Below are 26,004 nucleotides of genomic sequence, written 5' to 3' on the forward strand. Positions count from 1 at the left end.
TAAATTCGCCCTTTGCTCTGTCTCCTTCTCCCACCTCATGTTTGCTATTGGCTGGTTAGAAATATATATGTCAGAGTGGCTGACTCATTTGAAAGCACAGGGCTGTCAGTTCTGGGCAAACTCTTTTGTCTTTTCTCCAGGAAATTAGTACAGTCTTCTCTTCCAACAAGGGAAACTTGTTACACTTGTATAGCTGGGTACGAACCAATTAGCTTTGCCTACAGGTCTCTGTGCTGTTAACAGCAAAAACAATGGGCATTTGTGGCTAGAACAGGGGTCTGCAACCTACGGCTCTCCAGATGTTCATGGACTACAATTCCCATCAGTCCCTGCCAGCATGGCCAATTGGTTGCATACTCCTGGGCTAGAAGGAGCATGTTTAAATAAGCATTGATGGCTGGTGGCGACTACTAGTTGAGGCACATGAGGTGCGGAGAAGACTTAACATTATATTTCAGGATTTCACAAGCTTTGCCCTGACCTGTATGGCCAAGGCTGGCCTGATCTCATCAGATCTTGGAAGCGAATCAGGGTTGACCTTGTTTAGGACTTCGATGGGAGACCACCAAGGAAATCCAGAGTTGCTACATGAAGGCAGGCAATGACTAAGCACCTCTGAACATCTCTTGCGTTGAAAACCCTGCTGGGTCACCATAACTCAAATACGACGTGACAGCCTTTCTACCAACCTTCCAAGTGCTTCACATACATGATCACAGTGATTCTTGCCGTCCTTGCTGGTGGCAGTCAAACTGGCAAGCAGTTTTACTCCACCCTGAGGACTAATTGTAAGATCCTGGCTAATAGAGTGAACTGCGCTGTAGGAAAATGCTGTTTCAAATCTCACCTTTTCTTCTCAAGAGAGCTTTAAAAACTGAGAACAGTCGTTTATTGGTGGCATGCTATTGGTGATATTTAAGGGAGTTATTTTAGCCTATTCCTTATGAGATGTACTGCTTTTAATATTTATTTGAAATTTTTATTGTTGCCATCTAGAGCAGTCTATGAGCAGAAAGGTAGGGTTTGTGTGCCAAAATAAATAATAATAAAAATAGTTGTGGTGGGTTTTCTGGGCTGTGTGGCCGTGGTCTGGTGGATCTTGTTCCTAACGTTTCACCTGCACCTGAGGCTGGCATCTTCAGAGCTGTATCACAGAGGGAAGTCTGTTACACACTGTGGCCAGAACATGTAACAGACTTCCCTCTGTGATACACCTCTAAAGATGCCAGCCACAGATGCAGATGAAACATTAGGAACAAGATCCACCAGACCACTGCCACACAGCTCGGAAAACCCACCACAGCCAGTTGAATCCGGCCATGAAAGGCTTCGACAATACAATAATAAAAATGTTTCCATCCTGGCATCATTGCAAATGACAGTGTTTGGTTTTGCATGCTGATATATAGCCCAGCCAGATTGGAATGATCTGCCAGTTCTTCCATTGTTTGTATGTTACCAATGTGCCGCCATGTGGCGCAACTGTAGTACAGCCTTACAATTTCAGCTGTTAATATTTTTTTTGGTTTATTTAGCTATTTTTATGTCTAGAAAACGTCGCGACGTGATGTCACCCGATGGGTCAGTGATAGCCTGATGCTTGCACAGGGGACTAAATCTTCAGTTATTTTTAGCCTACTTTTTGAAGGGGCTTACAAAGAAACACGACAATATAATTTAAACAGATAAAGAGAGAAAAAAATATTCAAGAGAACTCCAGCTCCTGGGCTCGTTCTGGATCCCTTGACACGATCCTTCAGGGCTGTAAGCTAAAAGGCAAGGGGCAAATCCCCATTGGCTGTTATCTTTGGCCATGCGAAGGCTTAAATACCAGTATTCAGGAGGAAACAGAAGCTCAGGCCAGATCTCATTGATGGTCCTAAAATGTTAGAATAACCACTGAGGCCAGATCTCATTGATGGACCCAAAATGTTAGAAGGACCACTGAGGCCAGATCTCATTGATGGACCCAAAATGTTCGAAGGACCACTGAAGCCATATCTCATTGATGGACCCAAAATGTTAGAAGAACCACTGAGGCCAGATCTCATTGATGGTCCCAAAATGTTAGAAGGACCACTGAGGCCAGATCTCATTGATGGTCCCAAAATGTTAGAAGGACCACTGAGGCCAGATCTCATTGATGGACCCAAAATGTTCGAAAAACCACTGAAGCCAGATCTCATTGATGGTTCCAAAATGTTAGAAGAACCACTGAGGCTCGATCTCATTGATGGTCCCAAAATGTTAGAAGAACCACTTACCATTCTGGGCTTCAGTGCCTGTATCATGGCTTCATCTGGACATGAGCTTAACTTGCATGTTTAGTTTTGCGCATGTAAAGTAATGTTTGATATTAATTGCAAATGCAGTTTTGATTCTATTCGGTATCGTTTTACCCTTTCACTTCTGTTTCTTCCTTATACTATTTTTTATTTCTGTGGCCCTTCTGACCATGTCAACCAGTAAAGGTCCTGGCCGGTTTGTGCAAAGTTTGAAGCTGTGTCAAAGATGGCCCTGTCCAAGAGGCAGTCATTAGACTAATTAGTGAAATGATGGTTATGCTGATGTTGCTTGTTTTTTTAAAAAAAATTGGACAGTCTCTGTGCAGCGTTGCTTGGAGACTTCATTGGCTGTGTGCCATTGTTTCATCATCTCTGCTTCTTGTGAACAAGCTTTACGCATTGGGCTGTTGGCAGTTTCACAGCTGAGCAACAGGTCTTCCTGAGTTGTTTGTTTACAGGCATCACGTAGGGCAGAGGAGGGACTGCTTTCTTTCATCACTTTGAATAGACATCTTCTCCTTTCTGGGTGGGAGGGTCATTGTGAAGCGTCTGAAAGGCTGGGACACAGCAAGATGTTTCCTATTCGTGCTGAACTGGCACAAACAAATGCACTATTGATGCAGTTGGCTTCTAGGGATTAGTGAATGAGTCAAACTGGGAGGTGTATCGCAGAGAGAAGGGTGTTACACACTGTGTCCAGACTGTGTAACGCACTTTTCTCTGTGATACACCTCTGAAGATGCCAGCCGCAGATGCAGGCGATACATTAGGAATAAGATCTACCAGACCACGGCCACACAGCCCGGAAAGCTCACAACAACCAGTTGAGTCCAGCCGTGAAAGTCTTCGACAATAAACTGGGAGGTGTTTGACCATCTCTACTACTAGCATGTTAGCATGGTTAGTCACCGGGTACTTAATTCTTGACCAGGACAAGAATATGGGCAAATTTGCCATGTGCAGGCTCTGGAAACCTGCAAAGATAATGCAATTACTTTTTCCATATATGCAATGATTCATGTGATTGGTTATTTGAACCAATTTACTGTGCCCATTTCTCTATACCTTTATGGCTCAGCTTCCAGTCGTGATGGTTTCGGGTCCCAGCGGTTCCCTAGACTGAAGGCTGTAGCCGCTGAGATGATTCTTCCCACATGACACTGTCTATGAAGATGACTTTTAGAAGGCATAGACACCATCCTTTCAAGCATTTCTTTGTGACCCTAAGAACTAGGGACCCTTTGTGACCCTAAGAACTAACTCAGGGTCAACCTTGCTGAGCCTGTGGGATCTTTGCAATTCTGACACAACATGGTGGGCACAGTCACAACATGACTGCCATAGAAGGCACAGCCAACCACAAAATATTAGGGAGCAAGGTTTTTATATATATATATAAACTAGCAACAAAGCCTGTTGTGTGACATAATACAGCAGGCTCTAGAATACTGTCACTTGTTGCCGATATTCATGGCAATGCCGTGTACCTCCTCCGTTGGTGTGCCTGCGCAGCTCTTTAAAAACTGAGTCACCACCATATACTTATGACTCTGTTAATATCTCTTCAGCATTTCAGGCACAAGCTCTGGATAACAGGATGCCTTTTAAACTGTTTAGCCAATCAAAAGCCCAGCTAGGTAAAAGCCCAGCTGGGCAAAAGCCCCACTTAGCCCTGCCCACTTCGTGAAGGCACCAGGAAATGCCTTTTTGGGTACCACATTGGGGACCCCTAAGCTAGCTTCTTGGGATAATTCATTCCTCTGCCCCCATTGCCACCTTCTAAGTCTTATGCTTACAGTATACACACATTCCTGCTTAGAACTGTTTTTCCCCCCTTCCTTGAATGTACCTGGTGCCGTAGATTTTCAGAAATGAAAAAGACAAGTCTAGGACTGGATCCTTCCCGATTGCTGGTGAAAGAGAAACACCCGCCATCTACCACAAAGGCTGCCTCTGGGATTGTGGAATCACATGGACAAAAGCTGCAGGGGTTGGCAGCTGCAGGGATGAGGGGAAGTCAAGATGGAACAGGAAAACTGGCAGGATGGTCTAAACATTTTCTGTTAACTTTAGGTGGAAAGTGAAGCGGAGGTCCATCTTTGTCCGCTAAGTGAGATCTGGGCTGAGCTTCTGTCCCTCCTTTGTTACAGGTATCTAAACCTGGGCATAGCCAGAGTCACAGAGTGTCTCCTAGCAGGGGAGAGAGGATGCCAGCTGAATGAGGTGTGGCCTGGATTTCTGGTCTCTTTTTTGTTACAAGCATTTTAGCCTAACCATGGCCAGAAACTCTTTAAGCAGGGATGGGGGACAGGGAACATCTTTGCTCGCTGAGTGAGATCTGGGTTGAACTCTGTCCTGTTCCTTTCTTTGTTACAGGTATTTAAGTCTGGGCATGGCTAGAATCTCTTCTAGCAGGGGAGGGTGGCTAGGAATAACTTTTTCAGATGAGAGGGATATGGGTTGAACTCCCATCTGCTCAAAGGTATTTAGGTAGCTGGTGGCCAGAGATTAAAACCTTTAGAAAGAGCTGAAGAGCTCTTGGTCCTGAGCCTTCAAATTGTCACTTGGGGGCCTGAGCGAGTTGGACAACCAGCAGAGAATGCTGGAGAATCCGCCTCTTTGATTGACTGGTTTAAATGGATTTTCTTTTGTAAGCCTCTTTGTGCCTCAAGGGTGGGAGAAAAGCAGGATACAAATGCGTAAAGTAAATACATTTCTGCTCGGAAGCTGAACGGAAAGGTGCCTTCGTATCGTGGCTTTGAAAAAAAAGGTTTGGATTCCAGCATTGTCAGAGGGGTGCTTGTGTTTTGTTCCTGGAGAACTAAGAGCAGAGATTGTTGACTCACAAACAACATCTGATCCTCATCCATTTTTAATGGCCTTCCCTTGCTTGTTGTCACTGGCAGGCGCTGGGCGAGTGGCGTCCCTGAAAACCCTGCACCAGATTGATTTTGGAATGACTTTCAATCAATCTGCAGTCCCTGTAGGTTCCTGTGAGCAGACAGATGCTGCCGCGGGAACATCAGGCGCTCAATGGTCTAGACTTCATCTCTGCTCTTGAAGACACTTCCAAGGCAGGCTGCAAATTGGACAGTTTCTGCCATTGGAGCTTGTTGGAAGTGAAGGACTTTATGCTGTCTCCTGCCTCAATGACAGAGGGGGTCTGATCAGTGAGTCAGATAGCCAAAGGGGCCAGGCCATTGGGCACCTTTTCTCTACTGCTCTGGCACTATCCCTTTGACGTGTAGATGACTACTCCCAGGGAACTTACTTCCTTCCTGCTTCTCTTCCACTCTCCACCATTCTTGCACACTCTTCCATCTCGCCCCAGGTATACAGAGAGATGCAGACAGCATCCCTCGTCATCCAGCTAGTAAGATTAGAATAGAGAATCTGTCTCTCCACTTTTCTATCCAGAATGGAGTTCTGTAATAAAGACTCCTTTTCTTAGTTAGAAGGTATGAATTCACTCTGAGTTTCTTTTGTTGCCAGCACATGTGCGTGTCTGGGTAAGCTGTGTTTTGCCTCCGTGCACCCTGCTGTAATGAAACGGTATCTCTTACCAGAGAGAATTGCCGACACAGCCTGAGGAGGGCAGGTTTGAGGAGGGAAATTAGTTCAATGGAGTGTAAAGCCAGAGAGTTCACCTTCCAACATGGCCGTTTTCTCCAGGTGAACTGATCTCTGTTACCTGGGCATCTGTTGTAAGAATGGGAGATCTCCAGCCAGCGCTGGAGATTAGCAACTGTACAGAGCAGGGATTTCAGTGTGGGACTCCTAGATCTGTTCTGCTCACAACCTGAGTTGGATGTTGGCAGAAGGGCTTTCAGGTTACTGATTCAAGGTTGACTCAGCTTTCCATCCTTCTGAGGTTGGTAGAATGTGTGCCCAGGTTGCTGGGGTAATGTGTGGATGAGTGGGGATGGCAAGAACAAATGACCCTGTTTGTCTGCCTTGTTAACACTGTGATGTGACGTCACCCCATGGGTCAGTATCACTTGCGCCCAGTCTCAAATCCTAGTTGAACACTCTAACCACTACACAAGTGCCTTCCCTTTGCATATTTTGCTGCTCATTAGCTCAGAAAAGACAGGGAAGCAGAGAGAGGCAGAGTAGATGAGAAGTGACTGGGCAAGGAAGGCTCAGGAGCCCACTAGCTGCCTCTATGCTGGGACGTGGGCTTCTGCCTGTGCTCGACAACGATTGCCAATAGTCATTAAGCTGGGGGAGGTGAAGAGAGTGGAGTGAATGTTTGGCCTCATCCAAGAGGAAAAGCTTGCAGTAAGTCTCTGGATATTTGCTCCCTTGCATGCTTCAGGCTACTCCTGGCAGTGTTCAAAGGATGCAGATTTATTCCACTGATGGCGGATCAATGGACGGGTGACATTTATAGTGCACTTGCCTTAACAAGCGAGCCGTTTTCAGTGTTGCCGTGACCATCTGCCTGACAGGCTGCTGATACAACCAGCCGTTGTGGCATTTTTAGTTGCCTCCTGGCTGTGTATGATTCTCGAAAGGCCTGCGCTCTCAGCCAGAGCATGGACATCTGTGGTTAGCAGAAACTGGGGAAGATGATAAGCTGTGAAGGCCGGGCAAAGTTGGCCAAACATTCCAGAGCTGGTCTAGCACAGTGAGGATTAGATTTGGGCAAAGAACCAGAGAGATCCCAGTTTAAATCCCTGCTGCAGTGCTGGGCTTTCTAAGTACACAGTCAAAACTGGAATTGTAAACCTTTCATGGTATTTTGAAAACAACAAATGCAGGTCCAATTGGTCCTCTGTGCACATATAATAATGGTATCAAGATATAAAATATACATAATGATGCCTGCTCTAAAAGGCATTGTCCGAGAGGCTAGCCCTCATTTTGCTGTTCCTCTTTTTAGTGCACGATATTCTTTCGATCAGTGCTGTGGCCTGAAAAAGTGCCGCCGAGGCCGTTCTCGTCTCATTCCTATCAGCCAGAGATGTTTGGATAACTGGTCTGTCTGGTCATTTCTTTCCTTTGGCAATTAAAGGTCCAGTTCGATGGGGATGAATTCCTTTGTGAAGCAGGCAGTTTAAGATGATAGGTACTATTGTATCTGGTGTGTCAGTGCAATGAACAACAATATCATGCTTGAAGAATTCACTCATCATGGAGAACTTTGTCGTCATTCAGTGCACTTACCTATATTGAACTGTATCACATTTGGACTTACCTGGTTCTCCAGTCTGTGGAGTTGCACTGGTACTTTTTCAGCGCATTATTGTTGGTTTGTGTTCTTTCTGCTTGGTGTGGGCTATCTTGTTATTGTGTGCTTATTGACATATGTTGTTTTCCTTAGGCTCTTAGGCTGATTCCGCATGGGCCAAAAACAGCGGTGTGAAAATGGTGTGAAAACAGTATAAGCCCTTTTACACCATTTTAAACCCTTTTACACCATTTTCACACTGTTTTCACTGCTGTTTTTGGCCCATGCGGAATCAGCCTTACTCTCTATTACCAGTTTGTTGCAGTAGCCATTGTGTGGTTGGTTTTTTCCCTTTGTTTTTTAGGCCTCCAAAGAATCCCAGGGGCATGACGTAGGGGTAAGCAAAGGCAAACCAGCCTTGAATGCCTCTTGCCTTGAAAATCCTACCAGGGGATGCCATAAGTCAGCTGTGATTTTGTTATCATTTTGCAAGCGTCTGTCACACTTCAATCATGAAAGAATTAACTGTGTGTATGTTAACTAGTTACTGAGGTCACAGTTTTATGGTCAGTTTATTGATTAAGCTGTTGGTCAGCTAGTTAGACATTGCTCACATGCTAGTGGTCACGTAGTCGGAGGTTATAAAATTGTGTTTGTTTCTTTGTTTAAGCAGAAGCCATGTGCTAAAAGCAATGATGCCACAGGAAGTAACACTATGTAACCATGTGAAGTAATATAGGAAAGAAAGGATTTCTTGCTTTGTTTCTCCATCCAGGTAACCTTCCCTTATTGTTAGTAAACTCATTTATTCAAAAAGCAACTGAGAATCAGCCTCTTCTGTTCTTCTGTTACCAAATTATGTAGGGTGGTGAGAACCACAAAGGATTGCGAAGAGCTCCAAGCGGACCTTGATAAATTAGGTGAGTGGGCTCAGAAATCGCAAATGCAGTTCAATGTAGCAAAATGTAAAGTGATGCACATAGGGGCAAAAAATCCAAACTTCACATACACGCTACAGGGGTCAGTGCTATCAGCCACAGACCAGGAAAGGGATTTAGGAGTCTTAGTTGATAGTTCCATGGGAATGTCAACTCAATGCATGGCAGCTGTGAAAAAGGCAAACTCTATGCTGGGGATCATTAGAAAAGGAATTGATAATAAAACTGCAAAGATTGTCATGCCCTTATATAAAGCAGTGGTGCGACCGCACTTGGAGTACTGTGTCCAGTTCTGGTCACCGCATCTCAAAAAGGATATTGAGGAGATAGAAAAAAGTGCAGAGAGAAGGGCAACAAGCATGATTGAGGGACTGGAGCACCTTCCCTATGAGGAGAGGCTGCAGCGTTTGGGACTCTTTGGTTTGGAGAGGAGGCGGCTGAGGGGGGATAGGATTGAAGCCTACAAAATTATGCATGGGGTAGAAAATGTTGGCAGAGAGGAATGTTTCTCCCTGTGTCACAATACTAGAACCAGGGGGCATTCATTGAAAATGCTGGGGGGTGGAATTAGGACTAATAAAAGGAAACACTTCTTCACGCAATGTGTGATTGGTGTTTGGAATATGCTGCCACAGGAGGTGGTGATGGCCACTAACCTGGATAGCTTTAAAAGGGGCTTGGACAGATTTATGGAGGAGAAGTCGATTTATGGCTACCAATCTTGATCCTCTTTGATCTGAGATTGCAAATGCCTTAATAGACCAGGTGATCGGGAGCAACAGCCGCAGAAGGCCATTGCGTTCACATCCTACATGTGAGCTCCCAAAGGCACCTGGTGGGCCACTGTGAGTAGCAGAGAGCTGGACTAGATGGACTTTGGTCTGATCCAGCTGGCTTGTTCTTATGTTCTTACTCTGCTAATATATATATTAAATTGCCAACAGATTTGATATGGAAGTAAAAGGAAGAGGCCCTGGCAGAGGTGCAGACTGCAGTTCAAACCAGGGACCACCCAATTGTGAAAGCCCCATCTCTTAGTTACTAGACTACACTGTCTCTGTAATCATGCTGTGGAGGAGGGCTGCACTTCATGTTCTCCATTTGTGATTTATTTACAGGTTGAAAACATTGAACAGATGTAGATTTTCTTTACTTTGGAGAGTACTTTTTTTAAAAAAAATGCTTCTACATAACACCCCAACACCTGCTGCTACATTCACTTCCTTGGATTAATCACGTGGGTGACCTTAGCCAATCACATAATGAATCAGCTGACATCATGACACCACATACCCAATCACGTGTGTCTGTCCCATAGCATCACAGAGGGGTAAGTGAAGACAGAGGTGAAGGTAAACAAAGGCAATGGAGAGTGAGAGCAAATGAAGGTAAGGTAACAGAAAATAGAGACAGCTTCACAAAACTTAACACTGTAGAAGACAGCATACTTGGAATTTGTTTTAAATTATTGGAATGGTAGTCTCTATTGAATCCTCTGGCAGCTGACAACTGTATCACACGATAAAATGAAATTGTGCAGCATAAAACAGTAAAACCAATCTCATCTCACTAAAAATAGAGCAGGGGGAGTAAAACACAGTAAAAGGATCATGTGTCAGTGTGTAAAGTGGTGCCAGGTCACAGCCAACTTGTAGCAAGTTCAGAAAGGTGCTTTCAAAGTGAGTGAGAGGCAGAGGTGGTTTGCCATCGCCTTCCTTTGCTGAGCTTTCCTTGGTGGTCTCACTTCCAACTACTGGCCTTGCTTAGCATCTGAGATCTGACCAGGTAGGGCTATTCTTTCGCTCTATGAAACATACCCAGTTGTATTAAAAACCTTAAAAATGGGGTCTCCAATCACTGGCCCTCCAGATGTTCATGGACTACGATTCCCATCAGCCCCTGCCAACACGGCCAATGGGCAGAATGGCTGGGAATTGTGGTCCGCAAACATCTGGAGGGCCAGCAGTCTGAGGCCCCCTGCCCTAAAAGCAAAAACAGCCAACTTTGTTAGGGAGGGGCTTATGGTTGACAGATATAAGCGAAGGGTTTGCTAAAGAAGCAAGAGGTTTTTGGGGTGGGGGCTCCCAGAAAGTCGGTCCTGCCAAAGTGCGGCGCCTTCTGCGAGGCTTCAGTCCTGGTGGGGCATCCTCAGCCATCCCTCTTCTGCCGCTGAGCACCTGTTCTGTCGCGGGGGGCGGGGGTGCCTTCCCTCCTCTCTACCACAATAAATGGGCCCGGCCAGGATTGTTCCACTGTTTCGAGAGGGGGGGGGGAGTTCAGGCTTTCTGGGAAGGGGAGGAATGGTACGAGCCACCCGCTCCGAGCCCGACTGCATCTCCCCAGCAAGAAAGGGCTGGCGGCGGGCGAGCGGCAGGGTGGCTCTCGGCGGGGGGGAGGCGCGGGTGCCAGCCGCCCAGGATGGCCCGAGCCAAGCTGAAGAAGTCGCCGTCCGACAGCAGCGCCCACCGCAAGACCCTCCCGCCGCTGGCCACCACGGAAGATGTGCCCGGGATCAGCCCCTTGCTGCCCACGCGGAGGCTGGGCTCGGTGGGCAGCGAACTTGGACACAGGTACCGCAGTGCCGCATGCCCCAGGAGGGAGACGCCGCGCCCCTGCCGGGAGGGACCTCGGCACTCTAGAAGGGATTCAGTCTGGGGGGCGTCGGGCAAACCCGCGCCTCCACTCCTCGACATCCCAAGCCTCGGGGTTTTTTTTGCACTGGCAAGCCAGCTCCTGCTCCTCCTCCCTGGAGAGCCGGGGTGTATGGTTTTTTTTTTTTGTTTTTTTTTTGCAAATCGTTGCATGCCCGTTCTTTGCAATCCGGAGAGCAGGACTTCAGCTTTGTTCTCTGGAGGTGCACATTCAAGGCGGGGAGGGGGTGTCTTTCCTCAGGGCCACCAGCTTGAGAGGCACCATCTTTGGCACCGGCAGCAGGAGCAGAAGGGGGGCTCGCTTGGGGGGCGGGGGGAGGGATCATTTAATACCAACCCCCTCCCCTTCCCATGCATGCCGGAACTCGGGGGCCCCCCTCCCCAATGCTGCAGTCGTCTTCCGGATGCACACAGAGTGCAGGGGCGAGGGAGGGGACTCCCCAAGACCTTTCCTGGGGAATTGGCATGCGGGTCTGCATTCCCCTTGAAAATCCCCCCCTTTCCCCAGAAGGAATAGGCTGAACGTCCGAATGCTCACAGCAATGCAGACACAAGAACTAGTCACCCACTCCCTCTGTCTGTTTCATCCTCTCTCTCTCTCTCTCTCTCTCTCTCTCTCTCTCTCTCTCCCTTCTGTTCTCCCCCCCCTTCTTTCAAGCCCTCCCCATCTGCCAGTTCCGTCTTTTCTCTGCGAATCTGCTGTCTGTCTCCTCCTTTCTCAAACCTGTACTGCACATTGACTGGTTTGTAATCTTGGTGCTCTTATTGTTGAGATCCTTGTTTTGGTAACTGAGGCCGGTGATGCTGTTGAGGCTCATGGGGGGACAGCAGTTGTTTAGCCGGTTGTGCAGTGGAGGAAGGGGGCGTTCGCTCCTTTTGGGATGGGGCATCTTCCTATGTTTCAAAAATGGTCCCAAGCATGGGAGCAGGAGTAGTAGAGGAAGTGGCTGGTCAGCTGCAGAGTCTGGGACTGGGCAGTCAGTTTCAGGGGCTCGGTTGATTTGCATAGTGATAAGAGTGGCTTCAGAAAGCCCTGGGTTCAATTCCTGTCATCTCCTGCTCAGTGAGGTTAGCTAGCAGACCTGGAGAGCCTGTGCTGATCAGAAGAGGCCATGCTGAGCTGGACAGACCCGTTGGGTGGAAGTCATGTCATGAAATTTCATGTGGTCGCATCATAAGAATGGGGGTGGGTGGGTGGTAGGCCTGGGATGATACTTTCCTTTCCCTCTCCTAAGAAAAGCCGTGCATCATTCCTGGCAGGTGCTCCAAAGATCCTTTAGATAAGTATTCGTTCCTGGCCTTCGTCCAATGCCTGCCAATTCTCATTATCGATTGTGTTGCTGTCTTTACGGTTTGATGGTGTTGTTTTCGCTTGTGAGCCTGCTCGGCCTGTTCTCTGGAGAGGTGGCATAGTCATTCCCTGCAAGAGATGAATCAACCCTTGGATCGATTCTTCCTTTCCTAACCTCTGTTGGGTTTGTTGTGGGAAGGATCATCTCCTGCTGGTGACCCCGACTGCCCAGTCACGGTATCTTCTTGTCCTTCCCCCTTCTTGCTCCAGCTCTCATAGATGTCAGCAGCTCTTGTAGAGCAGGGGTGTCCAACTCTGGCGCCCCAGATGTTCATGGACTACGATTCCCATCAGTTTTTGCCAGCATGGCCAGTTGGCCATGCTGGCAGGGGCTGATGGGAATTGTAGTCCCTGAACATCTGGGGCGCCAGAGTTGGACACCCTTGCTGTAGAGTATATCGCTACCGTACCTTTCACTGTCTGCTTCCAGGTCCAGCATCCTCTCTTTGGATACATATCAGGTTCTTGCTTGATTGGGGTTGCTTCTACCCATCTGTTCTGCCCAGTCTAGGAAATGTCCCCCCACCCCCCACAAGGGGTCTTGAGAGTTGTGTATGCTCTGTGGAACTGGAAATGGAGAGGCTCATAATCTACTTTGGCCACATTACAGGTAGAGGTGTGTTAGCTCTCAGCCAGGTGTCACACAAACATGAATGTATGTGGCTCAGTGATAGAGCAACTGTTGGGCCTATGGAAGGTCCCACATTCGATCACCAGTTATAAGGATCAGGTAGTAGATGTTGCAGAAGGCCTCTGGTTGAGAACTTGGAGAGCTACTGCCAGTAGGAGTAAAGAATTCTGACCAAAATAGACTACTAATCTGACTCAGTAGCCTTGTTCACATGTTACGTATGTTCACTGTGGGGGTGGGGGGCATGGCTCAGTAGCAGAGCAGCTGCTTGGCATGCAGAAGCTCCAGTCCCTGGCATCTCCGGGAAAAGGATCCAGGGAGAGGCGTATCTAGGGTGGTGCAAGGCAGGGCAAGTGCCCCAGGCGCCACTCCTTAAGGGGTGCCCGCCCATGCCCCACAGTTTCTGGAAATAACTGTGCCCTACTCCAGTTCTGTTCTGATTGGCAGCTTAAAGCCTGTAGTTGAAGCTCAACCCAGCCAAGTTCAACATCGAACAGGTGCCTCCTGCCCCTGAACTCTACGTGGAGTTTGGCAGCAGGGTGAGCCCTGGGTCCTGATTTCGACAGATCCGCCCCTGGATCCAGGTAGTAGGTGCTGTACGAGAGACCCAGATGAGTTGCTGCCGGTCTGAAAAGACAATACTGACTTTGATGGACCAATGGTCTGATCTGATAAAGAGGCAGTTTCATGTTTTCGCGCGTGTGTGTTTATGTAAATCCTACCTGTACATGTGTACCTCTGTCTGTAAGAAGGAGCCAGTGTGCATTCATGTTCCAAATGAAACTGGAGACCTGTGCTTGAAAATTGAAGGCAGGTAGATATTAGTGAAAGCTGAGCAGATCTTTTTGTGGCTGACAGCTGAGTGGCAGCTCACGGGCTGGTTCTCGTGAAGGCCAGAATCCTAGTAACATGTGGAGGATAAAGTGTTGGGCTTGAACTGGGGGAGGTGTGAGTTCAAATTCTGCCCTGCTATGAAAATCAGTTTCAACCCTCCTTGCTGGATTGTTGTGAAGATAATATTGGGAGAAATATGAGGGTGATCAGGGGAAACTGTATACTGTTTCATCAGCCTGAAGTAGCAAAACAGGTCCCCTCCTAGGTCTGGCTTCAGAGAAACTTTGAGGAAAAGGGGGCAACAGATCTTTCCTTTTCCTTTATTTCCTTTATTTTGGGGGGTTATTTAAAGCCTATTAGTCCCTTTCCCCATCCAACTCAGGATCCCCGAGGCTGCAAACAGTCCAAACATGAAAGCAGAAAAAAAAAATTAAAACATTTTAGCCAAACTATAAAAGAAAGATCTTGATGTCTGCAGAATCGTTGTTTATTCCCTCGGCTGGTGGTAGCAAACCACACAAGCAGAGGAAGGCAGAATAGATGTTGGATCTTTAGAGCAGGCAGTGAGGTCATGCCATTCCCCTGACCAAGAGGACTCTGCCCTGTGGTCTTACCAAGCTCAGCTCAAACTGCTCTCCTCTGTCCAGCATCCCTAGTGGACATGGGATAAGGAGTCGCCTGCCTCTCGGATACCTGCTGGTCCATGCCACGTGGCTCTAGACCAGGCGTAGGGAACCTGCGGCTCCCCAGATGTTCAGGAACTACAATTCCCATCAGCCTCTGTCAGCATGGCCAATTGGCCATGCTGGTAGGGGCTGATGGGAAGTAACCAATTCCTAATTTGGACATCAGGCACCCATGATTCCCACTCCCCTAGACACACAGGGAAGTTCTGGCAGTTCATTCAGACAATACAAGGAGGCTCATTTCTGATGCTTGACGGGGTCCTTTGCCTCCCAGCTGCCACGTGTGTATAGAGAAGCACGGGTGGACAGAAAAGCATTGCAGCATACAAAAGGGAGATCTCACACCCCAAGTATGTTGTGTTGGAGGCTTAAGAGGAGGGGAGACAGGTGCAACAGCAGCAGAAAACCGACCCTATGTTTTTTGTCTACTGGTATTTTTATCTTGCTTTCCCACAAATTGGCTCCGAAAGAGGCTCGCAGTATTACAGACCTTCAGTAGTACAGAATATCAGTGATGTCATCTAAGCTGCTCCCAGCAGAAGGGTTGCGCTGGGTCCACGGGCAAACGTTAGGAGGCTCAGAGAGGCCTTGATTGTGTTTCTGCCCTAGTCATGACAGACTACACCAGGAACAGAGTCACAGGCTGTGGGGAGTAGTAGTTAGAGTGTTGGAGGAGGAGTGGGAAGATTGATTTCAAATATGTGTTCCGCCTCTTCTCTTGTCTGGCTTTACTGGTGACAACTGTGGGGAGACTCGTAGCCCTACAAATTATGAATTATGCCTGTTTATTTCCCCTGTAGAAATTTATACTGGTTTGGGAGACTCCACCTGTTGCTGTTCTGGTTCAGTTGGAAATAGCCAGGGCAGTCAGCTGTGGGAACATCATCTAGATCCGTGGTGGCGAACCTTTGGCACTCCAGATGTTAGGGACTACCATTCCCATCAGCCCCTGCCAGCACAGCCAATTGGTTATGCTGGCAGGGGCTGATAAAGAGCCAACAATCCATGAACATCTGGAGGCGCCATCAGGATTAACCACCCGATCTGGCTTTCTCTTTGGAAAACCTGTGTGGTATAGTCATTTCAGTGTCACACTAGGATCTGAGAGGTGCCGGTTCAAATCCCCACTCCACCACGGAAGCTCGCTTGCTGACCTTCGGCCAGTCACACTCTCTCAGCCCAACCTGACAGGGTCATTGTGAGGATAACATGGAAAGGGGGTGGGGGAAACGTTGTCAGCCACTTTGGGTCCACATTAGGGAGAAAAGTGGGGTATAAGTGAAGTAAAAAAAGAGAAAGCTTTCAAGACTTCCAACTTTACTAACCTTGTTTTCTCTTCTCCACTATGATTGGTTCCCCGTGGTGTGGGATGGGCCATTAAAGCAGCCCAGGCATAAGGAGTCCACTTTCTTTGGCCCCAGCAAGCAGAAGCAGTGGGGCTGAGCAGATTCTGATGGTGTAAGCTCTCCATCCCTTCCTGCCACACCGTTGCCATCCGGGTCAGTGTCTTGCGGCTCTTGTGGGACAACCAATGCCCCCAGAGGCCCTTTTGGCTTGTTCTTGGCCCTCCTGGGCAACAACATGCCATTCATGTATTCATCATTTATGTCATTTATACGTTGCCTTTTTTCTCAAAGGGGATCCAAAGTAGCTTCCTTCGCTCTCCTCTCCGTTTCATCTTCACAACAACCGTGTGAGGTAGGTTGGGTTGGGAGTGTGTGACTTGCTTGAAGTTACCCAGCATGCTTCCCTGGCAGAGTCGGGATTCGTGCCTGGGTCTCCCAGGTCTTAGTCCACTGTGCAAGAAGCAGAAAAAGAGTTTGGATTTCTACCCTGCTTTTCTCAACCACAAGGAGTCTCAAAGCAGCTTACAGACTCCTTCCCTCCCCCTCCCATAGCAGGTTCCTTATGAGTTAGGTGGGGCTGAAAGAGTTCAGAGAACTGTGACTGGCCCAAGATCACACAGAAGGCTTCATGTGAAGGAGTGGGGAATCAAACCCAGTTCTCCAGATTAGAGTCTTAACCACTACCCCATGCTGGCTGAAGACCCCTTTTGTGCCTGAGAGCTGGGAGATTGGGTTTCCCTCCGAGCTAGGAAGACCAATGGATTGGCTTTGTGTAAAGGCTGTTCCGTGTGTTTTGAGTAAAATGAGTGATAAGTACAGAATTGAGGGCCGGGGGGAGAAGAAGTGGTGAAGTACATGCAGAAATCCTTGTCTGCAGGTAGAAGACCTTAAGTGGCAGGTTATTGAAAGACCTTTTCTCTGCCAATCTGGATTGACAATAAGTAAACAGAGCAGTGCTCTAACTCATACAAAGCAGCTTCGTGTGTACATGTGAGGTGCTGGCGTCTGGAACTGTTTGTATTCATGCCCAGGCTGAGCTCCCAGCTTCCGCACCGGTTTGCAAAGACGTGACTAATAGTATGCTCTCTAGAAAGCAGCCACTGGATGTGTCTTTGGCAAATCGCCCAAACCCAGCCTGCTCCACTCTCTATGATTCCATCCCAAAGGTGCTGAGATCAGACAATCACACCGCTGTCCTTACAAACCCTCAAGTTTTATAACAACAGATCAACTGAGAAAGCGGAATGATTTCAGAACGGCATCTCAGGGCCATGTTGGGTTCACGTGGACAGGGAATGTGCTACCAGCTTGACTATGCTTCTCTCCTGGCTGGGCCAGAAACACTTCCATGAACTGTGTGGAATAGTGCCTAGCATACTAGACTAGACTTGGAGAGGCTCAAATTCAGATTTTTGTTTTGCCTTGAAGGTGACCTTGGGGCACTGTTAGCGTACCCACCTTACAGAGTCCTTGTGAAAATCAAATGAGAGGAGAGGGCCTTCCCTGAGTCTGGATAAAACAGAATAGATAGGAAGGAAACAGAAGTCTCTGTAGGTTCATTTCTCAGAGGTCTGTGTGGGCACATAAAGGAGCAGGTATATGCAATATTGATCCCTGTGACTAGCCATCAGTATAATGCTTCAGGACTGGCCAAGCCTGACCTTCTGCACTTGATCAACCAAACAGAACCAGCTGTTTCTCCCATTCTTCTTCTTCTCCTGCTTCTGCTGCTGTTGCTGTGAAGTCACAGCTAATTTATGAAGCCAACCCTGAATTACGTTTTCAAAGGCACAGACACTGTTCAAGAGGTGGATTTTGCCATTGCTATACTGCTCCATGTCACAACCTAAGTATTCCTCCCATTCACATACTCACCAAGGTTGAAGTGGAGAGAGTATGACTGTCCAAAGTCACTCAGCAAGTTTCCATGGCAGAGTGGGGATTCGAACCGACATTTCCCAGATCCCAGTCTGATACGTTAATAACTATACCGTGCTCACACTCTACCCCTGATCAAATCCCTGGCCTCTCTGAGGTTTTTACAGCCATTACTATCTGAGGTTTTTTACAGCCATTATAGAAATCTTCCCATGGCCTTAATACTTAGTACTTGGGAGGTGTCCCCATGCAATGTGTGCCTGTTCTGGATCTGTCTAGCTGTGCTGTTCCTCACTCATACTGCTGGTATTTTGAGCTCTTTTGTTCCAAAAATCTACTTCAGGCATTGAATTAAAGCTTCCAATGAATGCTTGTGAATAACACATCTTTTAAAGGTCTGTGTCCCTGAATTGCTTCATTTGAAAGTCCCCCCTTCTTTTCCTGGATTTGAAAGGATCAATTTACATAGCAAGTAGGACATGTAGAAATGTGTCCTTTCCTAAATTTCTCCACAGCTTTTATCGTTCTGACTTCCTGAGTTGTGTCTTCAACCTGTTCCTTTGGAAAGTCTGCAGAGTGTTTTCTGATTTTTCTAAGAGCAACATTTGCTGCAGTCTTCAGTTCCTTCAATTCATCCAAGGAGCGTTGTTTTTTTTCACCCGTGTAAAAGGAAGAAGGGAATCAGTTCTCTTTGACTATCCAAAAGACTCTGCTGGAGACCTCCACTGGCCGAAGCTATGTGGGACAAGGGCTGTAATAAGGAAGGGAATTAGCAAGGTTGAAGGAAAAAGCCAGTCAGATCCACACTGCAATAATCTTTCCCTCCTCTATGTACAGGTGTTCAAAATAAAATCCTGCAAAAACCAATCACTTCATCAAAGATTGTTTTGTGTGGTCATTTGCTAATGTGTAGCAGCTCATATGTGCATTTTTAAACCACTGTAATAAAAAAAATCTAGGGTGTGGTCACAGACATGGCCACTGCAAGCATTTTTCCCTCTTTTCTGGTTCTTTTTAATCAGAACAAGAATAAAGAAGAACTTTAGACAACCTGGAAACACTACCTTTTCTTCTTCTTCTTCTTCTTCTTCTTCTTCTTCTTCTTCTTCTTCTTCTTCTTCTTCTTCTTCTTCTTCTTCTTCTTCTTCTTCTTCTTCTTCTTCTTCTTCTTCTTCTTCTTCTTCTTTCTGCCTTCTTCAACTTTAACAACTGCTTCTTGGTAAAAGTAGAAATGCAAAAGGTATCAGAGAGATGGGATTAGCAGGTAGAATTAGTAGCATATGAGATATGAAAAAACAAGCAGTCAAGAGGGGATAAGAGAAGGTCAGTGGAGAAATAAAATAGACATAGAATTCAGTGACATGAAAGTTGAAAACATGGCTGGGAAAGGGTAAAGGCATACAGAAGAATAAAAAGCAGTTATTGATTGTTACTCATAATTTCAAGGTGTATAATATATAAAAGGGGTAAAACTTAGAGAGAGAGAAGACATAAGATAGAAGTAGCTGATATAAGAGTAATGAGAATAAATATGTTTCTGTTATATATAGATGTAAGGCAAGATGGGAGTCAGGTTCTTCTTCTCTAGCATTCTGTATGGAGAGGCGTAGCTCCAAGGGGACAGGGGGGCGGCTCACTGGGCATGCACCCCTGTGGGGGCGTTCCGAGGTGGGACAGGGGCAGAGGATGCACCAGTGCACCGGGCGCTTTCCCCCCTTACTATGCCTCTGTTTTTTTTAATCTATCCATTGTCACTATATGGGTTTTGGGTTCCTTGGGGAGGGGGATCAAAAGTTGACATTGCATTTTTCATGTTTCTTTTTCTTCTATTTATTGGTTCTTTGTAGGGTAGCTGATCCACCACCACTGCTGTAGTTTGGTTGGGAGAAAAAAAATCATTATTAAAAAAACCTCTTTTCTGTTTTTGGACAGTGTATTTCAAAAAAAGATATTGCTGTGCTGAAAATGGTTCGGAAGAGGGCAACCAAGATGATTAAAGTCTTGGCGCTCCTTTCCTGTGAGGAAAAGATGAAGAGTCTGAGGAGAGACATCAGAGAAGTTTATACAATTATGCATGGGGTGGAGAAAGTGGCTGGAGGGAGTTTTCCTACCTCTCCCATAATAGTAGCACTTGGAGCACTCAGTGAAGTTGATGAGTAATAGATTAAAGGCAGACAGAAGGAAATGCTTCCTTAGTTAATGAGTACTTAAATTGTGGAACTTCTTGCTAGTGGGCACCGTGAACAAGCATAGATGGGTTTAAAAAAGGGATTAGATAGATTCATGGAGTCTGGGCCCATTATTGGCTACTCTGCTATATAAACCTCTGAAACCCGGTGCTAGGTTGCAACCTTAGAAGGGTCTTGACCTTTGTGCTGTGGTGTAGTGCCAAGGGGGCAGGGGGGCAGTGTGGGAGTGTGACAAGGGCATTCTGGGGGCATTCTGAGGCATGGCAGGGGTGGGGGGCCGGGGGCCTGGTGGGGCGCAGGGCGCACAAGTGCCCCAGGTGCAGTTCCCCTTCGCTTCATGGAATTCACTGCCTTGGCAAGTTGTGGAGTCTTCTTCTTTGGAGGTTTTTAAACAGAGACTGGATGAACATATGTTGGGAATGCTTTGATTGTGTGTTCCTGCATTGCAGGGGCATTGGACTTGATGGCCCGTACCTTTGGGTTTCTTCCAACTCTATGATTCTATAATTCTATGATTCTATGAACATTTTCTATTTATTAGAGAAGCTTTATAAGGTTGTAGAATTTTTCTCATTTATTTACTTCTGAGCATTTTGACTAGTCCAGGGGTCTGCAACCTGCAGACCTCCAGATGTTCATGGACTACAAATCCCATCAGCCCCTGCCAGCATGGTCAATTGGCCATGCTGGTGGGTACTGATAAGGATTTGTAATCTATGTTTATCTGGAGAATCACTGGTGAACTTACAGACTAATTCAATCAATACTATCTTAAACATTATTAAGTTTCAGTTTTCAAGTTGTTTTGTTTTTACATAGTCAGATCAGATTGGTGTGAAAAATAAGGACTCCGTTTCTCCTCAAATTCATCTTTTGGATGTAGATTCACAAGATTAGTTAGTTTGGGCATGAAAGCATATTCTCTGATTTTGTGCTCATAGCATTCTATTGCGAGGTGATATTTGTCAAATTTGTAGGGGAGAGCAACATAATATTGCCCAATTTCATTAGAGCTTGGAAGCAGAGCCGGTACTTGGAATGGAGACAACCAAGGAAGAGTTTGCAGAAGAAACCAATGGCAAACCACACCTGCTTCTCATTTCGCTTCAAAGCCCCCAACGGTGGTCTCCACAAATTAGCTGAAATTTGATGGCACAAACATTTACTGCTATTTATGAATGGAAAGAGGTGACTTTTAGGTCTTGATGTAAATTGGCTACCAGACAAAATGAGAGCAGTTGGCAATTCAAATGTACAGCCAGAATCAATGCTGGGTGGTTCCAGCTGTTCTAGGGAGGCTTCCAGCATTTTGCTTTTGAATTTTTCTGAACTACCTGGTCTTGTCGAAGGCTTTCACGGCCGGAATCACTTGGGTGCTGTGTGGTTTCCGGGCTGTATGGCCGTGTTCTAGCAGCATTCTCTCCTGACGTTTCGCCTGCATCTGTGTCTGGCATCTTCAGAGGATCTGGTCTTGTTTCTAAAATGAAACCAAAGCCTTGGAAACTGTATGTGGTTCCATTTTTGTTTGTTTGGCAAATTTTGTACAGAGCCTGTACAGTCTGCTGAAGCTTTCAGGTCTTTTCTGTATGTCTCTCCCCCCCCCCCCCCCCATGTTATTGGTATTCCTATGCTCCTGAATGAAACACTGCAAAAACAACAACCCCACAATACTGAGGGGATTACAGCATATCCAGATTTCTTGCTGTGAAAGTGTTTTACTTATACACTTGTGTGTGTGGGTAAAGTATCACTTGAAAAGAATCGTGTCTCCGTTGTAGGGACGTTGATATCAGGTGTGATCTTTTGGGAGTTGTGTTTGATGGAGGCATGTTTGTATGACATGTCAATGACCCACAGCAGGGAAGAAAACCCGACTTGAACTGAGGATGGCTTCAAGCTTTCGCCAGCTGAGCACACGCCTGTTCTGAAATTAAGTTGAGAAATCCTTTTAATTAAATTGGGATGGAGGAGGAACAGAGTGCAGCTCAAAGAGAAAATTCGAAAATGATAAAGGAACAATGTGTGTCATTCCCCAATTTGCATGCTGAATGAGGTATCCAAAACTGTCTCCAGACAATGCACCTCTCTGAAGAGATTTTTTTTTCCCTGCCTCCGCAAAAGCTTGGTGTGGGGATCAGGTGCGCTAGGCAATTATACAGTAATTGCCCATTTCCCTTGGGGGACTAAAAAATGATGCTTGGCAGTGCAAAGACTTTTCATCCTGTTCCTGCTTGAACCATTAAGTAAGAACATAAGAACATAAGAACTAGCCTGCTGGATCAGACCAGAGTCCATCTAGTCCAGCACTCGGCTACTCGCAGTGGCCCACCAGGTGCCTTTGGGAGCTCACGTGCAGGATGTGAAAGCAATGGCCTTCTGCTGCTGCTGCTGCTCCTGAGCACCTGGTCTGCTAAGGCATTTGCAATCTGAGATCAAGGAGGATCAAGACTGGTTGTCATAGGTCGACTTCTCCTCCATAAATCTGTCCAAGCCCTTTTTAAAGCTATCCAGGTTAGTGGCCATCACCACCTCCTGTGGCAGCATATTCCAAACACCAATCAAACGTTGTGTGAAGAAGTGTTTCCTTTTATTAGTCCTAATTCTTCCCCCCAGCATTTTCAATGAATGCCCCCTGGTTCTAGTATTGTGAGAAAGAGAGAAAAATTTCTCTCTGTCAACATTTTCTACCTCAGTGAAAAAACAAAGCAAAAGATGGGGTCAGACCTAACCCCAAAACCATAAGCTTTGTGTCTTGGTCATGGGCAAATGAATGGCCTTTTAGACAAAACCATGTTGTGATCCCAAGCAGGGGTTGCCCGTTTTTCTACCCTGGGACTTAGCTGAAGCTTGTCCTAGACCTGGTGATACAGGCCCAGGAAGTGATGTCAGTTGAGGGTTGTGTTGCTGAGAGTAAGCCAAGTCATTTTGGTACTTTGGTGTCTTCCTTTTCATGCCCATCTCTAGAGCTTGCTTGGACGGTTTGGCTGAAGAACTGGCCCTGCCTTTATGTCATATTGCAATACTGAACTGATGCTCTTTCAAGGGGTTGGAACCTGCAGGTCAGATTCCGGCTCTCTGTACTACCAAGGATGCAAACACCTCGGTTTTGAGTTGTCACCCCAGCAGTGGCCTGGTAGCTACCAGAGGTTCTTTGGCCAAACCCACCATCAATAAACTGGAGATTCTTGAGATGTGTCAGCAAAAGAGGAGCATCTTTCCTCTTCCCTTCTGTGTGCATTTCAATTCTCCCAAGGGTCTCCATATTGCTTTAATATCCCACTTGGTGATGCTGCTGGGTTTCTAAAATGAGCTCTTTGTGTGGGACTTGAAGCTCGCAGATGTCTGCCTACTCATCACACAGCCCCTGCCTTAGTTTTTCCGCGGGCTGCTTTTGTTGGCACCTTTTTTGGCTAATGTTTTTTGAAAACACACTGGGGGGTGATTTTTTTAAATTTTTCATTAATTAATTTATTTGCATTTTGAATCCCTAAGGGGAACATCATTGCCTTACAAAATTTAGTTTGTGATGAACAGTTCAGAATCTCTTGTTCCAAGATTCCCTACAGGAAGGATCCCCTAATGGACCTTGGGGCTTTGTAACTTTTGTGACCAGGGCTCATTCCGCATGGGCCAAAAACAGCAGTGTGAAAACAGTGTGAAAATGGTGTAAAAGGGTTTAAACGGGGTTAAAGGGTTTGTCACCGTTTCACACCGACCTCCTACTATTTTAGCCCATGTGGAATCAGCCCAAGTGAGATATCTTTTGTGACCAAGGGAGATATCTATGTGTCTTGCAACTTGGAGAACAGACTACCTGTTACAAGGGAAATCTATGACTTGATCTGATAATATTAGGGATCTGATAATATTAGGGATAATATTAGGGATGGCTTTGAATTTCTCATCTCTACTATCTGGATCCAAAAAAAATGCCCTATTTCAACTTCTCTTCTTTTGACCATATCAAACCTGCAAGCTTTTATTTATGCAGCACTTTCTTTCTCTACATGATGACTTTGCCCTGCTAAAGTTATACAATTTGTAATGTTTTTGTATTCATTGCACATGTATGCGCACACACACACATGTTGTACGATGTATAAATGGCATAAAAGGGGACAAATGAAATGGGAACAGATGCAATGAAAACTGGCAAAACTACAAAGGGCGTGTGAAAACAAAAATAAAGGACAAAGGGCACAGTTGCTCTTTTTTTTTTTTGTTAAATACAAACTGTCCCCAGGTGGGAAAAGACTACATGGTGCTGGGGAAAGGAGATTTAGAGGACTGCATCCCCCAACTAACCTGCCCAGCTCATGAACTTAAGAGCTGACTCATGCATTAGGTAGTCTGAGATGATTGCTTAGGGTTGCACAGGGTAGGGATGCTAGGGGCACCAGAAAATCCTTGCCAGGGCAAGTAACAGCCCTCAGAGTCACTGCCATCTATAACAGTACTGCGTGGGTGTATAGGATGATCAGCAGTGGCAGTTGCTGCTGGGGGTCTACTCACCTGTCTTATGCAAAAGAAGAGGGAAGAACAGCAGAAGCCACTCGCTATTTTCCACTACTGGGCTCAATGCTCACCTGGCAGTGGCCATTCCTTGCCCACCTATGTCTGCAGCCTGGACTGTGGCAGTTTTACACTTCTGCTGGTGGGGGGACCAGTTAGTGACGGGGCTTGGGCAGGCCTTGTTAAGTTCCTCTTTTCAAACCCTGAAGGACCTACTTTGTATGTCTCCAGTTCCAGGGGTAAATTTGTGAACATGCATGAACTGTTACTACTCACCAAAGAAAACCCATATTTTCTGGCATCCTTTCCTGGGAAAACCATTGACCCTATTATAATTCTAGTTTTTACTTTGGAAGATGGAATCCTTTTTTTAAAGGAGAATGGCAGGTTTGACTGAATTTTTTGTGTGTGTTCTTGCAGTTTGCCCTTTCCCACAACAAATTGGTTGAGTGTTTGTGGTTGGCTGATAACACATTGGAACAATTAAGTTTTTCTAGTATGTCCTTAACTCAAAAAGCACATACCTGTTAAGTTAAGTTGCTGGAAGCGAGTTATCGCAGAATAAAGGATGCGACATGCTGAAAGCAGAACAGATCCTGTAGTGCTGTATAATGTGGGGGGACAGGGCCTCTTTAGGGGTGGCACCTCATCTTTGGAAGCCTTCCCTGCAACTGTTCATTAGACTAGATTTAGGCAGCTAAAAATCCATAGTCTGTACCAAATGACTATGTTACCACCTGTCTGTTTTGTGCTGGTTTTATTCTTCACTTTTTGCTGTGCTGTTCTGTTTTGAGTTGACTGCAATGTTACTTTCTTGGGGATTTTTGTTGCTTTTTTGCTGCTGGTTTTACTTTACTGCATATCGTTTCAAATTGCTGCTTTTAATTGTTGAAGGAATCATTGCGAGATCCCATCAGAGATCTCTCATATAATGAGCAATAGGACTCACAATTTTTTTTTCTGGAATCCCAGCATCTGCACTAACACCTGGTCCTTCTCCCAGGCATACTTCTTAATTTTTCCCCATACCTTATGCTCTGTGGTTTTAACACTGACAGCTCATTGGCAAGCCTGATACCATTGGCCAGTAGTCAGATTTCTCTAATGGGGGCATGAGTTCTAATTCAAAGTGGACCACTAAAGTGGGTTTGGGTATGGATTTGTGCCTCGGGAGCCAGAAATTTTTGCAAGCTAATTCCAAAGTGTTCAACAATGCTCAAGTTATTACATTATTTTCTCATTCAGTTGCTGACGAGCCGCTGGCATTTTAATGAGGCAATTTGTCTAATGGCGTGAAGTCTTCATGGTGGCAATTTGCATTTTGTAATACAAGGCCTGCTTAACAAGTTTCACAGTGACAGAGAAAAAGAAGATTCAGTTTTCCAGTGTTAAAATAAGGGAGAGCCGTGCTCTTTAATCTAGCATTGCTGTCTGCTGTGTGTTGAGTTCCTCTTCAGTTCTGGTTAAACGAGGAAAGTTCTGGGTTAGGCTTTTAACGTGTATGGTAATCCTGGAGTAAAAGTTCCTTTA

The 26,004-nt window shown here is 46.1% G+C and overlaps 1 protein-coding gene across 5 annotated transcripts in view; it reads left to right on the forward strand.

Moving 5' to 3' along the window:
* KCNT1 (potassium sodium-activated channel subfamily T member 1) overlaps window positions 1–26,004 on the forward strand; it is a 174,494-nt gene that overhangs the window by 34,265 nt on the left and 114,225 nt on the right. For 2 of the 5 annotated variants that reach the window (XM_048512783.1, XM_048512785.1), the window contains exon 1: window positions 10,753–10,966. The exons of the other annotated variants lie outside the window; for them this stretch is intronic. In XM_048512783.1, coding sequence (XP_048368740.1) covers window positions 10,815–10,966 — 152 coding nt within the window. In that variant the 5' untranslated portion in view covers window positions 10,753–10,814. Of the gene's footprint in view, window positions 1–10,752; window positions 10,967–26,004 lie in introns of those variants that run through there. 5 annotated transcript variants of the gene reach the window in all.

Source organism: Sphaerodactylus townsendi, linkage group LG12 (genome assembly GCF_021028975.2).
Source record: "Sphaerodactylus townsendi isolate TG3544 linkage group LG12, MPM_Stown_v2.3, whole genome shotgun sequence".
Lineage (NCBI taxonomy): Eukaryota > Metazoa > Chordata > Lepidosauria > Squamata > Sphaerodactylidae > Sphaerodactylus > Sphaerodactylus townsendi.